The 16,920-nt window shown below is 37.5% G+C and overlaps 1 protein-coding gene across 1 annotated transcript in view; it reads right to left on the bottom strand.

The window, feature by feature from the left end:
- Positions 1 to 16,920, bottom strand: part of mtus2b (microtubule associated tumor suppressor candidate 2b) — a 55,624-nt gene that overhangs the window by 17,896 nt on the left and 20,808 nt on the right. Inside the window, exons 5-7 of the mRNA XM_077207719.1 lie at positions 7,953 to 8,075; positions 5,194 to 5,292; positions 2,056 to 2,255 (exon numbers count right to left, since the gene is read on the bottom strand). Of these exons, the coding sequence (XP_077063834.1) occupies positions 2,056 to 2,255; positions 5,194 to 5,292; positions 7,953 to 8,075 (422 nt within the window). The remainder of the gene's footprint in view (positions 1 to 2,055; positions 2,256 to 5,193; positions 5,293 to 7,952; positions 8,076 to 16,920) is intronic.

The raw sequence follows: 16,920 nt of genomic DNA, 5'->3' as shown, positions 1-16,920 counted from the left end.
TCGGGTGACATCACTTCTTTCTGACGTTTAAAGTATTGTCAAACAAAACCGAGGCTAGCTAGACCCTCCCTCCTAGAGCCCGAAGCCATTTGTTTTGAGAATAATGGCTGGCTGATGAAGTTATTGGCTGGCTAGCCGGCTCAGCCAAAACCTAAATGGCTGCTGCAGCCGCCAAACTTTTCATAGCTGCAAATGGCTGAGGCTGCCACTTCATGTCTACAGATGTCTATGTTATACTGATTTACTAGATCTCAATATTTCCAAGCAATGCATGGCTTACACTATATTTCTACAAAATGCAATACAATGTAATAAAGAAAACACCAGATTTTACTTTCACAACGTATGTACATATTTATTTTGTAGTCTGATCGCGGAGAAGTACGTTATGTTGATTAAGAACGCAAACTTTTGTTGAATTTATGAGAAATCTACAGACGCAAACAGACGAAGTGTAGTAAAATAAAGACCTAAATGTGTATTTCGGACTTTTTTTCACCACAAGTCTGTAAGAAGACATGGAAGACAAATATACAAAAATCTCAAAATTGACCAGTAAAAAAAAAACGATGTTTTTGCCTGCCGTGTCTCGCCTTAATATAAACACACACTGTTATCAGTATTATTTTGGACAAAGTTTTGCACATTTCACTTCAATGTACACTGAAGCATGCGTCGTGAATTAGCAATGTGGAAACGGTGGTTTGTTACTGCAGTAATATCACGTTCAGTGCTATAAATCTCTCCGTTCCAGAATATTTGGTTCATAACATCATATCTTTGATTCAGGTGTTTGTGCAACCGTGCCCTGAAGATTTAACAAAAGTCTGGCTAGGCCTAAGTTAAAAAAAAAGTAAGTAGGAATTAGCAAAGTATGTGAGAAGTGAGATCAAAATTACCTTGCTTGCTTCTTTCCACCATTTCACCTCAGTGCGAGAAAAAAATGCATCGCTTCTTCTGTACGGAAAACGAGCAATTTTAATTGGTCGTCAATTCACTGTGAGTCTGTGTATCGTAGCAACGAGCACAAGACTGTGCTGTTATGAATCCAGTGGGAAAATAGATCTCGTGTATTGTTTATATATTCGTGTCGTGTGTGTATGTCTCTATGTGATAGAATTATTATTTGATGCAAATAATTCTAGCCAGCTCAGCCAAACTTTATCAGATGGCGGCTCAATTTGGCTTACGAAATTATTGGCTGGCGGCGGCTTAAATTCTAAATGGCGCAAATGGCGGCGCCTGGCGGCGGCTTCGGGGTCTACTCCCTCCTCCTCACCCACGCACTAACCCCCCAAACCCTTCTTATCGGTTATTGGCTGGAACAGTTTGTTATGTTTCGTGGTGCGGGTTAGCCCAGTTTGTTTTTGTTGCCGTTTGTGGAGCCTGGGGTGTCTGCAGAGACCGCCTTTTTTTACAGTGTGTTCAGGTGACAGGCAGCTAGCGGATAGTGAGGAGATGTTTGTTGTATGTGACAAAAAAACGTTTTGGCCTAAAAAATGTGTGACATCGCTTAGAGCACCTTTAAAGGGGCATTCGGCGACTATTTCAACTTAATAAAACCGTTTAGAAATCATTTGGATGGTTTAATAACCTGTTCTGGTGGACTTTCTGGTTCTGGACTTTCCCCTCTCCCCCCAACGTTCCTAGGTGGAAAACCAACCTTGCAACATGAGGATTAACGTCCCGGTAAATTGGAAATAGGAAGTCTCGTGAGAAGCGAGAACGAGGGAGAAACACAAACTTCTTTACGGCAATTCGACATAAACACACACGCCGCCCTCAATGATTATGATGTATTACTCACCTCGGTAGACATACTCCACACGATAAAGTTGGCCGGCTCCGATAATAACAAATGAATAATTAGCAGCGGTAGAAAGCGAGAGGAGGGTGCCGTAAGTCAGTTTTTTTTACGACATTGTTGTGAAATATACGCCTCACAGCTTTAGGGGGAGCTCGTTGAGAAAACATGCGACAACAAAAGTGAAAAAGTGACGAATGCCTCTTTAAGTTAGTTGCACTGGTGTCGTATGAAGACTCTGAGAGCGTCACCTTCTGGCAGAAGTGTTGTGTGCTGATGGTGAACACATCCAGGCATCGTGAAGACTTCCTGAGCTCCTCCTGCAGGATGATCAGCTGCCGGGCCTGATCTTCACATCTCTCTTTCAGTCTCTGCATTATCAACTTCTCCCGCTCGGCATCCACACCATCTGAACGCCCGCCCAGACGGGCCACACATGACTTCTGACGCACTGGGAGATATAAAGAAATAAGAAAAAAAGAGAAAAAAAAAGCTGCTTAAAGATATGACGCGTTAGTACGAGAATGAGATTTCTTATGCTATCTTAAAGGTTCCTAATTTTGTTTTGGAGATCTCCTACAATAGGTTTACATTAGGGCTGTAACGATACGCGATATAAAATCGAAATCGCGATACTCAGGTCCACGATCCTGTATCGCGATGTGAGAAGGCAGAATCGCGATCACACCCCTTCCAACTCCCAGAGTTATCCTTCCTGTCCAGAACCAGGGCTCGAATTTCGGCGCGGGTATTGCGCATAATTCTAATCATTCCCGCAGGTCTCCCATTTATAATGTGGGAAATTCCCGCAATCGTAATCCACACAGATAATAAAATAAAATAATTCTTTTAACAACTATCTTCCAGACGCAATTTCACAAACAGCGTGAGTGTTCAGCGGTGCCGCGCGTCTTCTATCTCTTCTCATAATGTTTTGTGCAAGGCAGGCATCAAGCGCTGCGGCGATAATACACACTCGCGTTTTGGAGTCGGGACCATAGACTGTAAGGTCGGGACATGACGGAATATTCACTTGCACAATCGGGCCAGCAGTGCATCGTGACTGAAGTCTTTGTAAGTCTTACCAGTTTAAACATTCAAGCGATTTTAAACTAATCAGTGCTCGCGCGCTCTCTGAGATTATTTTCTATGCGCACATTCATAGAAATTCCGCCTCAAAAACAGCTGGCTAGTAACTATTTTTCGCGGATTATATTGCTTTAACACGCAAAATTGTCAATTTCGGTCTTTGTGAGTAGGCTATACTCTAAATAGGCTATAGTCGGTTTTGTCTTTAATAAACATAAAACGCATGCCAGTATAATGAACACAGGATCCGTGCACTAGCTCTTAAAGTGACGGCAGCCATATGTGTCTGTCATTAATTTTGTTGTCAAAACAACAAAAGATGGCTTTAAGTTAAAGGAATCAGGATTAATAGCCTATGTATTTAATTTATTCAGGACTAAAATACTACCCAGTGTTATTTTCCATTTGAATACTTTATTCAGTATCTGTATATAAATACTAGTGTTAGACCTATTCAAAAACTTTTCTCTTTAATTGTCTTTATTTGTATCTTTATTCTATTGTATTTATTTGTGCTACTTTTTTCAATTTAATTAAACAATTTAAATCAAGCTTCCTTGTGATGTGTAAATTCTTAACAACAATAGGCTATTACCCCATTGTAAAAATGCAATGAGTGCAAACATTTAGGCAAGATAAATGTAATAATTTTGTTTGGAAAAAATGCCCCCCCCTTTCTCCCCTCAAACAAAAAAAATCTCAGCATTTTTTTTTTGAAATTTCAGCATTATGGACGTGAAATTTGCAGCCAAAACTTGAAATATAAATTCTCAGAAAGTGCATTAAATTAATCCTCAATTGACCGGCAACACGTCCAACATGCAGATGCATATTACGGCACCATCCCGAAATCAATTTAGTTGGAGTACAGAACACAGCCCAAAAGCAGCAGCCTACACTGCCGTATAGTATAATAATTTGCATAGTTATTATTGTTCTTTGGTGTTTAGATTATACAGGTTTTTCCTAATGTTATTTAATAAAAATACCGGTATTTTTTTTCTTCTCTCAAAATCTCTTTTTTTCACCACAAGCCCCGCCCCCTCAAGCCCCGCCCCCGTGATAGAATCGCGATACGAATCGAATCGTGGGTCAAAAATCGTGATACGAATCGAATCGTGGGTTTGGTGTATCGTTACAGCCCTAGTTTACATGCATCCAACACCAAAAGAAAAAAACTTTTAAAGGGACAGTTCACCCTATGACAATTCTGCCATCATTTACTCACTCTCGGGTTGTTCCAAACCTGTATGAGTTTATTTACATTTTAACATACAGTCAAACCAAAGATTATTCAGACACCAGATATAATTTTTGATATTTTTATACTAGTGGGTGCAGGACTTTATAGTTCATTTATGTAAGCGAGGATAGCAAAACAAAGTAAACTGTGACATATTATACCCAAAAATACTTCATACAGTGACTACCAGTAAAATTGATTAAATTTGGGACCAACAAATATTCAGACACCTTGACCTGACCATGTTTTGTGTTTTTTTCTTTAATTGCTAATGAGAACCTTTTACAACAGACTGAACAAAATTAAACATTGCTTGCTAATTGGTTGACCTAAATTGGTATTATCTAATTGTGTACTTAAATTTAACAGCTGACAGATATTCGTCATAATTCATTTGTGAGACAGTCTAACAGAAGGATGGACAAAACCAGTGAAAAAAATGATTTGATAACTGAGTTCTTGTCATATTTTATTACAATTTTCTAAACTATAGCGAATAAACTGTGATAATGTGAGAAATATTGAAGGTGTCTGAATGTATTTTGGTTTGACTGTATATTTAAACAAAAATGAAATTGTAATTATATTCCACACTATTACTATTTTTATGTATCAATTGGTCAAATAAATGCACTGAGCATTTCAAAAACAACAATCTTACCAATCCTAAACAATTGTTATCATGGATCATCCAATCAGATTTTAGAAGAACTTTTTATAAATATGCTTGTATATCATTTGTGAATGTTTACAAACTGACATTATGTATTGGTATGCTCCAATTTATTGTGTATTTCAACTGAATTATTGAGAATACAGAAATAAAAAAACTGAGCAAAACGTAAAATAATCTTATTTAAAGACCTGTGATGTAAATTTTTCCTCCATTAGTCTGGAAGCATTAGTGAGGGAATTACTCGCCGGTTTCCTAATGGAAGTCTTTAGTCTTCACAGCGTTGCTATGACAACCACTAGTAGCAGGTTAATGAGGAATGTGAAATGACAGTGGGAGGGGCGAGCGGTAGAAAAAGACCTCACACGGTCACGGGACACTCACCGGGGGACTGAGGCTTGGGACAGACCACTGCAAACCTCTTCGGGGACGACACAATGGGACGGCTGATATCGCCATCCCTTTGAAACTCCTTTCTAGAGGCTGTAGAGAAACAAAGAGCACATGTATTATATTATACAGTAGCTTAATATAAGGATAAAGTAAGTGCTGAAAGTGTCCACTAGCTGGAGCCCTCGGTCCACTAATGTTTCTCTCATACTGTGACTGCAGTGATCAGCTGTGATGCAATGCATACTTCAGCCACTAAAGGGCCCTTCAAGAATATATATGTGTATATATATATATATATATATATATATATATATATATATATATATATATATATATATATATATATATATATATGTGTGTGTGTGTGTATATATATGTGTGTGTGTATATATATATATATATATATATATACACATATATATTTAAAAAAAATCTAAATCAACTCTGAATACTGGAGAACATGTAACATGTTATATTATATATATATTTGTAATATATTATTCATCAAGAACACTGCTGAATTGATCAGAAGTGACAGTAAAAACATGTATAATGCTGCAAAATATTTAATTTAATGCTGTTATTTTGAACTTGAATCTGAAAGAAAGTGAGAAAATAAGCAGCACAACTGTTTTCAATATTGATAATATATTCAATATTGATAATAGATAATAAATGTTTCTTGAGCATCAAATCATCATATTAGAATTATTTCATTCTGGAGTAATGATGCTGAAAACTCAGCTTTGATCACAGGAATAAATTACATTTTATAATATATCAACATAGAATATCAGTAAATAGTAATAATATCTCACAATATTACTGGTCTTACTGTATTTTTGGTCAAATATATTAAATATATATATATATATATATATATATATATATATATATATATATATATATATATATATATATATATATATATACACACACATAAGTATATATACACATAAGTATATATATATATATGTATATATATATATTTACATAAGTATATATATTATATATAACAATAATTTACAATAAAAAAGTAGTTTACATTGAAAAGAGCTTATATCCACATTTGATGAACTGTATCATTCAGCTTAACCCTCTAATAATGCATTACACCTTTTGCAAAAGCTTAACTTAATATTTTTCAGCTAAACCAATATTGTATTAGATCAATAACTTCTCATTAATAAATAAATGTGAACATTTTCAAAGTTTTGAATGTTACCATGTTTTTACCATGTTATTACTTAATTTACCCCTTTTTTATTAATAACAAATTGAAAAAAAACTTTGAAATTTAAAATGTTACTGGAACTACAGCAAAAACCAGTGTGATGCAAGAAAATATATATTTTTATCAATATTTATGATAAATTCTTTTTGAATATATCATTAGATAGAACATTTATGTGAATTAAAAAAAGGAAATCAGCATAATTTTGTGTGTAAATGGTTATTATATTTCGTACATTTTTTTTATTCAAAAGATCTGAAAAAAATAAATGTTGTGTATTTTGACAGTCTTAACATGTATCCAAAGTTTCATTTTCGAAATAAAAACTATGGATTTAAAAAAATAATAACATTTTATACATAGTGTATTTTTAAATGAAGCTCATTGCTATTATTGGTTCATAAGATGTGTTCTTCATTAGAGCGAATGAATCTCCCTCTTTATAAGCCATGAACTGATTTTGTCCATAATAACTAGGTTTGCTCAATTCTCTGTAAGAGTGAGAATATTATTCTGTAATTTTTATTCTAATGATGTCCTCAGCTATCGACAGGCTTCTACTTCAGTGACTCTTTAACACATAGAGACGATAGAAATATGTGTTTATTTAGTGCACCTTTTATAATAATAATTGTATTTACAGTTCTATACATTTTGATATCTCACATTTCAGTAAAGTGAGAAAACATGCAGACAAAATGTACGGCTTTTCTGCAAAAATACTGTAGTTGATGTACATTCTTTGCACAGAGGTGTAAAAGTGTGTGTGTGTGTGTGAACTATGAATCTTGTTGTCAGAATGCTTCAACCCAAAGTTGTGCATTTAACTTATGCGCAACATGGTAAAATCGCATACAACATCAAAATCATCACTTCCTGGAAAACTGGCGCAAAATATCTGTAATAAAAATGGAAGTTGCTGCAATCGGGGAAGAAACTGGCTCTTTTTCCTCCATCATAAATGAGTTGCGTCTCAGAGCGCGTAGACGAAACCCAACAAACGCTGCCGTGTTATCTTGAGTTCTGATGCTGGTGTTTGGGAATGCAAATAAACCAACTAATTTTAATAAGAGACTTTGGCTCAGGCATTTCAGAACGACCAAACCAACATTTGAGATGCTGTGATGTGATTGGTCCACTGGTTAGTTCTGTTATCCAATCACATCCTCTGTTTAGGCAAAGTCACATGAGTTTTTAGTTATTACGGTTAGGGTTTGGCTAAATTGGCTAAAAAACTATCCGCCTCAATTGAGCACAAAAGTTTTTAGAATTTATGCGCATCTTGGCGTTTCCATTCAGTTGTGTGTGTGTGTGTGTGTGTGTGTGTGTGTGTGATATCCCGAAATGCCCATAAAAATAGGCGGATGGAAACCGCTTGTGACACACCTCTTCACACAGGGTCATGTGACTGCTGCGTGACACACCATTGGTCAGGTTACATTTGGGGGCAAAAGCATCAGACAAATGAATCTAGCATTTATCACTACGCTCAGGAGCTGGCGGTGGCACAACTTACCCACGGGTGATGCGCGAGGGTGCGTGTGCAGAGATCTGCGGCTGGGGGGCGGGGGGTTATGGATCTCAGCATGAGCGAGAGGAGAGCGCGACAGGAGGCTTTCATCACTGCCACTGTGTGGACCTGCATGTGGAGGACGAAAGAAGAGGCTTTGAAGAAAATATCCTTTCCCTGTTGCTCTGCACTTACACTACAACTGAACATTTCTATGGTACACTCTGAAAAAGATTATTGGCATCAATGGTTTCATGAAGAACCTTTAAAGGGTTAGTTCACCCAAAAAAGAACATTTTTATCATTAATTACTCGCCCTCTGGTCGTTCCAAACCCGTAAGACCTTCGTTTTATGTTCATCTTCGGAACACGAATGAAGATATTTTTTATGAAATCTAAGAGATTTCTGAACCAGCAGCCGTCTTTTTTGTTGAACCGGCGGCCGTCATTCTCCTCCACTGTTAACGTAGTAAACACAGTAAGCGCTTCCTGGTTCTACGTCAGAACGCCGCCTGACTATTGGCCGACGCTGGTCATGTGATCACCACGACACATGCGCGTGATGCTGACGCAGTAGCTGGCCAATAACGAGCCTACGTTCTGATGCAGAACCCAGAAGCACTGCACTGTTTACACTACGTCAACAGCGGAGGAGAATGACATGTGGGTGAGTAACTAATGACAGAAATTTCATTTTTGGGTGAACTAACCCTTTAAAAGGAACCCACGGAACCTTTGCATTACATAAAGGATTACATTCTTTATAGTGGAAAAAGGTTCTTCAGGTTATTCAAATCCTCTTCACATTAGGAAAAAAATGGTTCTTTTGAGAAGAAACCAAAAATCACATCGATGTGAAAACTACCATTTGGAACTTTTTATTTTTAAGAGAGTAGCACTACTTGAAATGTTTTCTCTCTCTGATGAATCGCTTATACTCGTATTATTCTCACTTTAGATAAAACTGTCTATTAAATGAATAAATGTAATGTAAACTCTGCTTTGAGAACAGACGCATTTTATACTACTGTTAAAAATTGAAATGATGTTGGAGCCATGGCCTAGTAGTTGGAGTTGTGTTGTGGTGCTCATGCAAGAACTCACTTTACATGCGTTACTTTAAACATTTCCTGTCCTCTATTGTCTCTATCGATTATAAAGGCCCAAAATATATATAAAAAAGGAAACATCAAAAGTCTGGGGTCGGAAAAAGGTATTAATGTTTTTAAAAGAAGTCTCTTATGCTTATCAAGACTGCATTAATTGATCAAAAAATACTAAAATATTATGAAAATAACTGAAACCACAACTGTACACCATAGTACCGCCACAAAACGTTTTTAGCAAGCAGTCTCTTAACAGCATCCATAATTCATCCAAGAATAAAGCCTGCTATCTTTTACTCACCCCCATGTCTTTACTAACCCGTACGGCTTTCTTTCACACGTAAAGATGTTCAGCAGAAAATTCACACTTCTCTTTCCCATTCAACGAAGTCATATGAGTTCAGGACAACATGAAGTCGAGTAAATTAGAACAGATTTTTTTATTTTTGGATGAACTATCCCTTTAAATATTTTCCTAGGGCCCTGAGTTGCAAACTCATGCCGGTGTCCAGAGTTCTGCTGACACCGCAGTGTTGTCTTCACCTTCCTTCTCTCAGATTTATAATGGATTTTTAGCCAGGTCTCCTGATTCAACAGAGGTCTCAAAAACGCTGACGCATCCTCCTTCACGCTCACACGCGCTACAACACGAAAAAGTCACCGCAAAGAGGCTGCAAGGATTAATGATTAATGCGACACTGTTTGAGATCAATAAAGTCAAGTGTTAAAGTCAACCTGTAGTCAATATTTTTATCCCTTAAAACTCATATTTGATCACCAAAATTACATATTTAAACGTCTTTTCCTTGAAAATAAATCATGCCTTTAAATAGAGTGAATGTAACCACCCTTGCCTCATTTAGTATACGCGGTTCTATGAATATGCAAATGAGCCCCGCCTCCACTCACTCACACCAGCTCAGAGATCCACTTGTTGAACATCACTCGTTGATCTGATTGGTTACAAGGTAGTTTGTGACGTCAGAAACACCAGCGATTTCAAACAGTGTTATTGAGACCGTCTTTGGTTCACTGCAGTTTTAAAGAGAAAATACTCAGCAATGGTGTTGAATTTATGAATTTACACATGGTTTGTCATAAAGCATATTAAAAATACAGCAGAGACATATAAACAACATTAAAAACTAGATTTAATAAAGACTTTAACTTTTCATGGGTTTAACTATTCATAACACAAAGGGTTGTTGTTGTGTATGCATGTATGGCCAAATCGCAATATTACTACCTCAAAAATGCAGAATTCATGGTGTATGCATGAATGCATGCAAACATAAACACATGAGCAACCCAGCTGACAAAAACATTTTCTCTGAACGTTTTGCTAACAGTCTTATTAAGCTATGAAAACGCTATTTCTAAAGGTTCTCTGAATGTTCAAAGCGTCCATTTTTTATTGTTTCAAAAATATTTGTTTCTTATGGTAATATTCCAGTAACTTGTAGAAAATTAGTTTCCAAGGATAGCGAGGGAGAAAGTGTATATAAAAAACGCATGATGCTGATGCAAAATGCTAAAGATATGCTGTCACAAGAATGCTTGTCTCCATATCAGCAGGAGATGGAAGACGTCATTGGCTGGCGAATGGCATGAGGTGTTGTCAGAGAACACACGACAGCAGGACGTGTGCATTATTTATGATGCATTATTTTTGATGAAACATTAAATGTTTCACTGTCTGACGCCTTACATGTACATGTACAGTGTGTTTGATTCACATTTATTTATGTGACTTGAGAATTTCTTCTAGATAAACTTATACAATTTTTAATTAAAATAAATACTTTTAAAACAAAAGCCTTCCAAAAACAGCAATGCATGGATAAATGACTTACTGAATGATAATTTAAATAATAATTAATGTGTTTGTCAGGAGTTGATTTGATGAGTGAAATGATTTCTGTAAATGCAGTGATCAAATGCCTCAGTGTCTCAGTTGTCAGTGATAAGTCACATGACTAGTGGCTGATCTGTGCATGTGAGCGATTACACAAAACTAGAAGACTTTATGAATGCATAAGCGATATGCTTTTTGAGCAAGGGAAATTAAAATAATAAATAGGGATAATCAATTAATTATGAATAAATCACTGTCACTGTGAAAAAAAATGTAATCATGCAATCAATAAAAAGTAACTGTAGTCTGATTACGAGTATTTTAAAATGTAATATAACCTAAATACAAGTACTTAATTTTTGGAATCTGATTACTTTAGTTACCAGCACTGTTTATTTGTCAGCAAAAAGCATAGGGTTTTTTGTAGTAGTTTGCATTGTTCAATTACACTATAGCAATAAAAAGCTGCGTGAAAACATGTGAACATATCCTTGAACTACAAATCTAACTGCTGTCTAAAATCTGAAACTATGGAAATTAAAACTTAATTTCTGAGTTTTCAGTAAAATATGGCATGGAATGGCCATTTAAAAAAAAATTAATTAAAGCAACAACAATAATAAGAATAAATTATTTGAAAATTATAATTAAAATATGAATAAATCATTGACAACATGTCTTTTCCCCCCAACTTTGTGCTTGAACCCCTAAAATTGTACAGTATGTGACATGAACAAATCACAAACAACACTTACATGGGTGCAGGTCTTGCTTTTCAGTGTCCCTTTTTAAAACAAAAGTAAAAAGGGGTACAAAATACCCCAGTAATGAAAACATTCTCGGCAAATTCGTCTGTTAGTAGAGGACACGCATCCAAGATCCAGACTTGAGATGCCAAAGAACATAATCCGCTTTCATAAAGTTAATCTGTTTTTAAACTCCACTGAGTCGCAAAAAAAAAACCTCAGACTTACAGCGAATCCCGAAGATTACAAATTATGCTGTATTATGAAGAGACTTAATACGGTAAGACTTAAAACCCTAAAAGTCATAGCAGCCCGACTCCTCTCTAACGCCTCCACTTTCCCAGAGAGGAAATAAGAGTGAAAGTGGGGACACAGGCCTAGATGTGGGAGGGGTCGACAGCTGCCCATTATATTTTATATACCGAGCACGGCATCGAACAAAAATGCAGCATGCACACACAAGTCTCCGGATTTAAATAACAAGCAGACGAGTCTTTGGGTTTTTAAGAGGAGACATAAAATTGGTAAGGGAAGGCGCCACCATTGACCCCTCAGCTGTCCGAGCCGAGAAACAAATGTGTCCCCACTTTAGCATCAGACATGTCAGGACGTCTGCTGATGTCATAACGGGATGCTAAACAAGGGTGTGGTGTCACAACACACTGTACTTACAGTACAACTCTAAACACCAGAGAAAGAGAGAGAGAGAGAGAGAGAGAGAGAGAGAGAGAGAGAGAGAGAGAGAGAGAGAGAGAGAGAGAGAGAGAGAGAGAGAGAGAGAGACTATAAGAACACATGTATTACTCAGCAGTTTAGAAACACTGCTAGACTCAGCATTTATCTGCAGTCTTCAGGGAGTGACTGCAGTGAATACAGCCTATAAATGAATAAGAGGACACTCAAGCCTTTCAGTGACCATGACAGGAGTTTTGCAGTATTAAAAATTATTTATCCATGCACATCTCTTTTTTTATTCATCCTCAGCTCATCTTCTCTTCTCTGATGATGTGTTTACTGCCGTGAGGGCGGGGCAACCTGTCACTCACATGAGATCCACCAATAGCAAATCCCAACCATCCAATCAATACCCCATGGAAAAAAATCAAGTCCCGCCCAACATTTGTTTGCTGTTTCACTCGAATATACGTCACAATAGGGAAGAAAAGACTATTGTAACTTCTGTTTCATGCCGACTTTAAAGACAAGCCCTTTAATGTCCTGCTTCGATTTCCTGTTTGAAAAGGAAATACTAATGAGGACTATAATACCTTGACTAAAACCTATTGCCCTGTAAAAATTATTATGATTGATAAGTGACAACATATGTTTTTACATCACTTTAAAGCAGGGCTCCAGACTAACTTTTCCACTGGTTGCACTGGTGCTACCAACTTTCTCAGTTGGTCGCACCACCATATGATTTGGTCGCACCTTTTTTTTTTTTTTTGCTACATGCCATTGGATTAATCAATGCATGCTGATGAATAGTGGTTTTAATGGACCAAGGCTAGCAAAGGCTTTCTGGGTTGCAGCAGAAATACCTGTAATATATTAATTATCATTGCCAAATTTCAGGATTTTCATGGATTTTTGGTTTAGTTTATAGTTGTAACAAAAAGCAGAAATCTCACACTCCTTACCTTCTGCATTTTTGAATAATTACCTTTTCCTCTGTCGAGCGATCATGAGAGTAATCACTCGACAGAGGAAAATATAACCGCTGAAAAGACGTAGGAGGAAGGGGCTCTGTGTTTCGTGAGACCATTTTTATCATTTTTATATGCCTTAATTCGTGAATTCGTAATTGGCGCGTTTCACCATCAGTGTGCAATGCGCGTGACGTCTACGTTCGTCAATAAATAAACTGCACGTGTCTTGCGGAAGAACATTGTAGACGGAACTTCTCTCCGTTAATGTCTATGGCGAGTCACACAGGCACTGGGCTACTCCGCAGCCGAGATGACCCCAGGATAAAATAGTTCGAATATAAACACTTATTATAGGCGTACCGTAGGGATTCAGAGTAAGTCAAAACACGGTTTGGAAAATGGATTCATGACGTAGCCTACTCGTTCATTTTGAACATAAGTTACGGACTGCAGCAGCAGATACAACGGCGTTCTGTTGCTCAAGCGTCCACTCGCACAAATGCGACCACATAACATTTTAACTCGCACATTCTCAAAAAATGGTCGCATATGCAACCAATTTTGTCACAGTCTGGAACCCTGCTTTAAAGGGATAGTTCAGCCAAAAATGAACATTTTGTCAGTGTTTACTCTCCCTCATGTTGTTCCAACCCCAAAAGACCTTCGTACATCTTCTGAACATGAATTAAGATATTTTTGATTAAATCTGAGAGCTGGATCACTCCTCCATAGGCTCCTAAGGGATTGACACTTGCCAGCCCCGAAAAGTTATTAAAGACATCGTTAAAATAGTCCAAGTGTCTACAGTGGCTCAATCTTAAGTTTATCAAGCGACAAGAATACTTTTTGTGCACAAAAAAAACAAAAATAACGACTTTATTTCAACTATTCATTTCCTTCTCTGTGGGCCTCTAGTCAGTTCACCTAGTGTGATTGCGTAGAGCTACGTCACAAGTAGGCTCACTATTGGCCGACGCTGGTCATGTGTGTGATGCGTGTGACGTACAACAACAGAAGCTTACACTATTACACTAGTGAACTGACTAGAGGCCCAGAGAGAAAGAAATTAATAGTTGAAATAAAGTAATTATTTTTGTGTGTTTGTTTTTGCGAACAAAAAGTATTCTCGTCGTTTGATAAACTTAAGATTGAGCCACTGTAGTCACTTGGACTATTTTAACGATGTCTTTAATGACTTTTTTGGGGCTGGCAAGTTTCAATCCCTGAAGAAGCCTATGGAGGAGTGATCCAGCTCTCAGATTTCATCTAAAATATCTTAATTCGTGTTCCGAAGATGAACGAAGGTCTTACGGGGTTGGAACAACATGAGGGTGAGTAAATACTGACAGCATTTTCATTTTTGGGTGAACTATCCCTTTAACTCATCAAAATAAGTTAAACAAGATTCAACTCGGGTTTTTTTAGGTCAGTTTCATTTAATTTAAGTTGAAATGACTTAGACATCCAAGTTGATTGTACTTAAAAACTTAAGGCAACAACTTTTTTTTTTACAGTGTGTATACATTTGCATTTGCTCAGCTGGTGCAGGAGTCCGTCAAGTCACATGCCTTGTGTTTTCTGTCAGATGCTAAGAATTAGAATTAGCGATGTCCGATTCATAAAAGTAGCTGAGTCAGATTTTGAATTGTCTTTTGCCTCACTCTTAATGCGACACGCAACTATAGCGTCAAAACTGGTGACAGAAATGGCAGATGTTTTCAAACATACAGTATTCAATCGGCATGTCCAAATATTTCAGCCATTAGGAACATAACAATATATACCAGTCTCCTCTGTCGTTGAGTTCTGCACCGCAACCCGACATGGCGCTTATTTGTAGCACCAAATAATGCACCTCCATTTTTCCTGCATCCGTTTAAAAAGCCTAATCACATACTTGGGTACACCTATGCCAATGTCATTAAGCAAACCATGCAGATAGGTTGGTTATGTCTGGACACACAAATCTTCTTTGATCACTTGCAATTAACAGTGTGGACAGTCTGTCTGAACATAGCCATAGAAACAAACAAAACAAAGCCACGTATCCACACAAAACATGAGCCAATGAGAGCTCTCACACTAAACAAGACAACATGAAAGCAGGTGGCTAATGGAAAAGATGAGCCGCTTGCCACACAGAACAAGACATGAAAGCAGTGGCAGATTATAGACGCAAACCGCGAGATACATAAAACATGACAACTCATAAATGAACGCCCAATAAACACAAAAACACACAAGACAAGAGCGCATGGCGAGTGAATGAACACTCAACCTGTGCTCTCACAACCAGAGACAAATCATGGAGCATGAATGTCCAAACCCTGAAACCAAACTAGACAGAAGTGCCAGGATCCGAACATCACGCTCCGGACATACAACGAATCATGCGGAGGAAGGAACCGGCGAACTCATACAAACACAATCCAGAAGGAGTGTCAGAGCTCTGTCACCAAACCAAGAATAAACCAGATCGATGTGACTGTAGTAACGTGTCTGGTCAGACAGGTCAATTTAGCTCAAAAGGAATTATTTATTAATTTATAGGGAATCTTAAAAAAAAATCACTTAAACGGGCGAGCAAATGACTCGTCCAGCGTTCATTTGGGCTGGAGCCCACTCCATTTATGACCCTAGATTAGACTGGTGTTTTGGGGGTCTGGAATGTTGAGTTTTGTATGGAATTATGTTTGAACAAATCACCTGGAAGATTCATTTGTGTTTGGTTCGCCCTCAAATCCTTTATGACAGAACCTTAACAATTTGAGCGTCAGCGTCCGTTCTGGCAGGCCAAGTAGTCAAGATGCTGCTAATGCTATTGGCCAACACAGTCTCATCAGCGATCTTCTCAGCTGAGCTGCATCAGCGCATCAGCTGTTCATCTCCCCTCGCGGCTAATGATTACGCTCAAATCAGGGCGCCCTATTTTTAACAGATTCAGTTCGCTCCCAACTACTTGTTGCTCGCTCTCTGCAACATTGAAACAGGACTCGATGTATTCGCTCTCCATTCATCTCTGAAAGTCTTCACGAAGCTAGGGCTAAGTTCCTTTTTAATGCTCATTGTTAAAAGCTATTAGGATATGGGCACCATGTTTGCTAATGCTATCCGTTTGCTTGGGCTTATCTAGTCGTTTTCATTTAAATGCTCTAGCTAGGCTTATGCGATCATATTGACAATGTGCGTTACTTATTTGTTGTCATTGGCAACTGCTCGCGTTGCACATGCTGTGCTTTTAGCACTATGCAGCACAGATCAAGCAGCTTGCAGTGATAGATAGTAGGGCTGGGTATTGACACAAATTTCACAATTCGATTTGCTTGTTTGTTTTTGAATTTCGTAAAAAAATGGACGTAATTGGACATCTGAAACTTTGTTTCATATCAATAGTAACAAAGCACAATTGTGTTATTTGATGGGATGCGCACTACAATGTTCCATTCATTCATCAACTATGACTATTGCCTAATCGATTCTTGGGAGTAAGTAACAGTCACTATTCAGTGAGTCAATTAAAGGAAGTCTCATCTGCTAAATCTTACTTGTCTGTCTTCTGCTAGCTACATTGCCCCTGGATGCGCTTACTGGCTGCTTAAATCATCCTTCATATTTATC

This window comes from Siphateles boraxobius, unplaced genomic scaffold, assembly GCF_051911475.1.
Source record: "Siphateles boraxobius isolate OS27281-9 unplaced genomic scaffold, OSU_SipBor_1 6, whole genome shotgun sequence".
Taxonomy (NCBI): domain Eukaryota; kingdom Metazoa; phylum Chordata; class Actinopteri; order Cypriniformes; family Leuciscidae; genus Siphateles; species Siphateles boraxobius.
The sequence above is the reverse complement of the archived record's forward strand: the minus strand, read 5'-3'. Positions and strand labels throughout refer to the sequence as shown.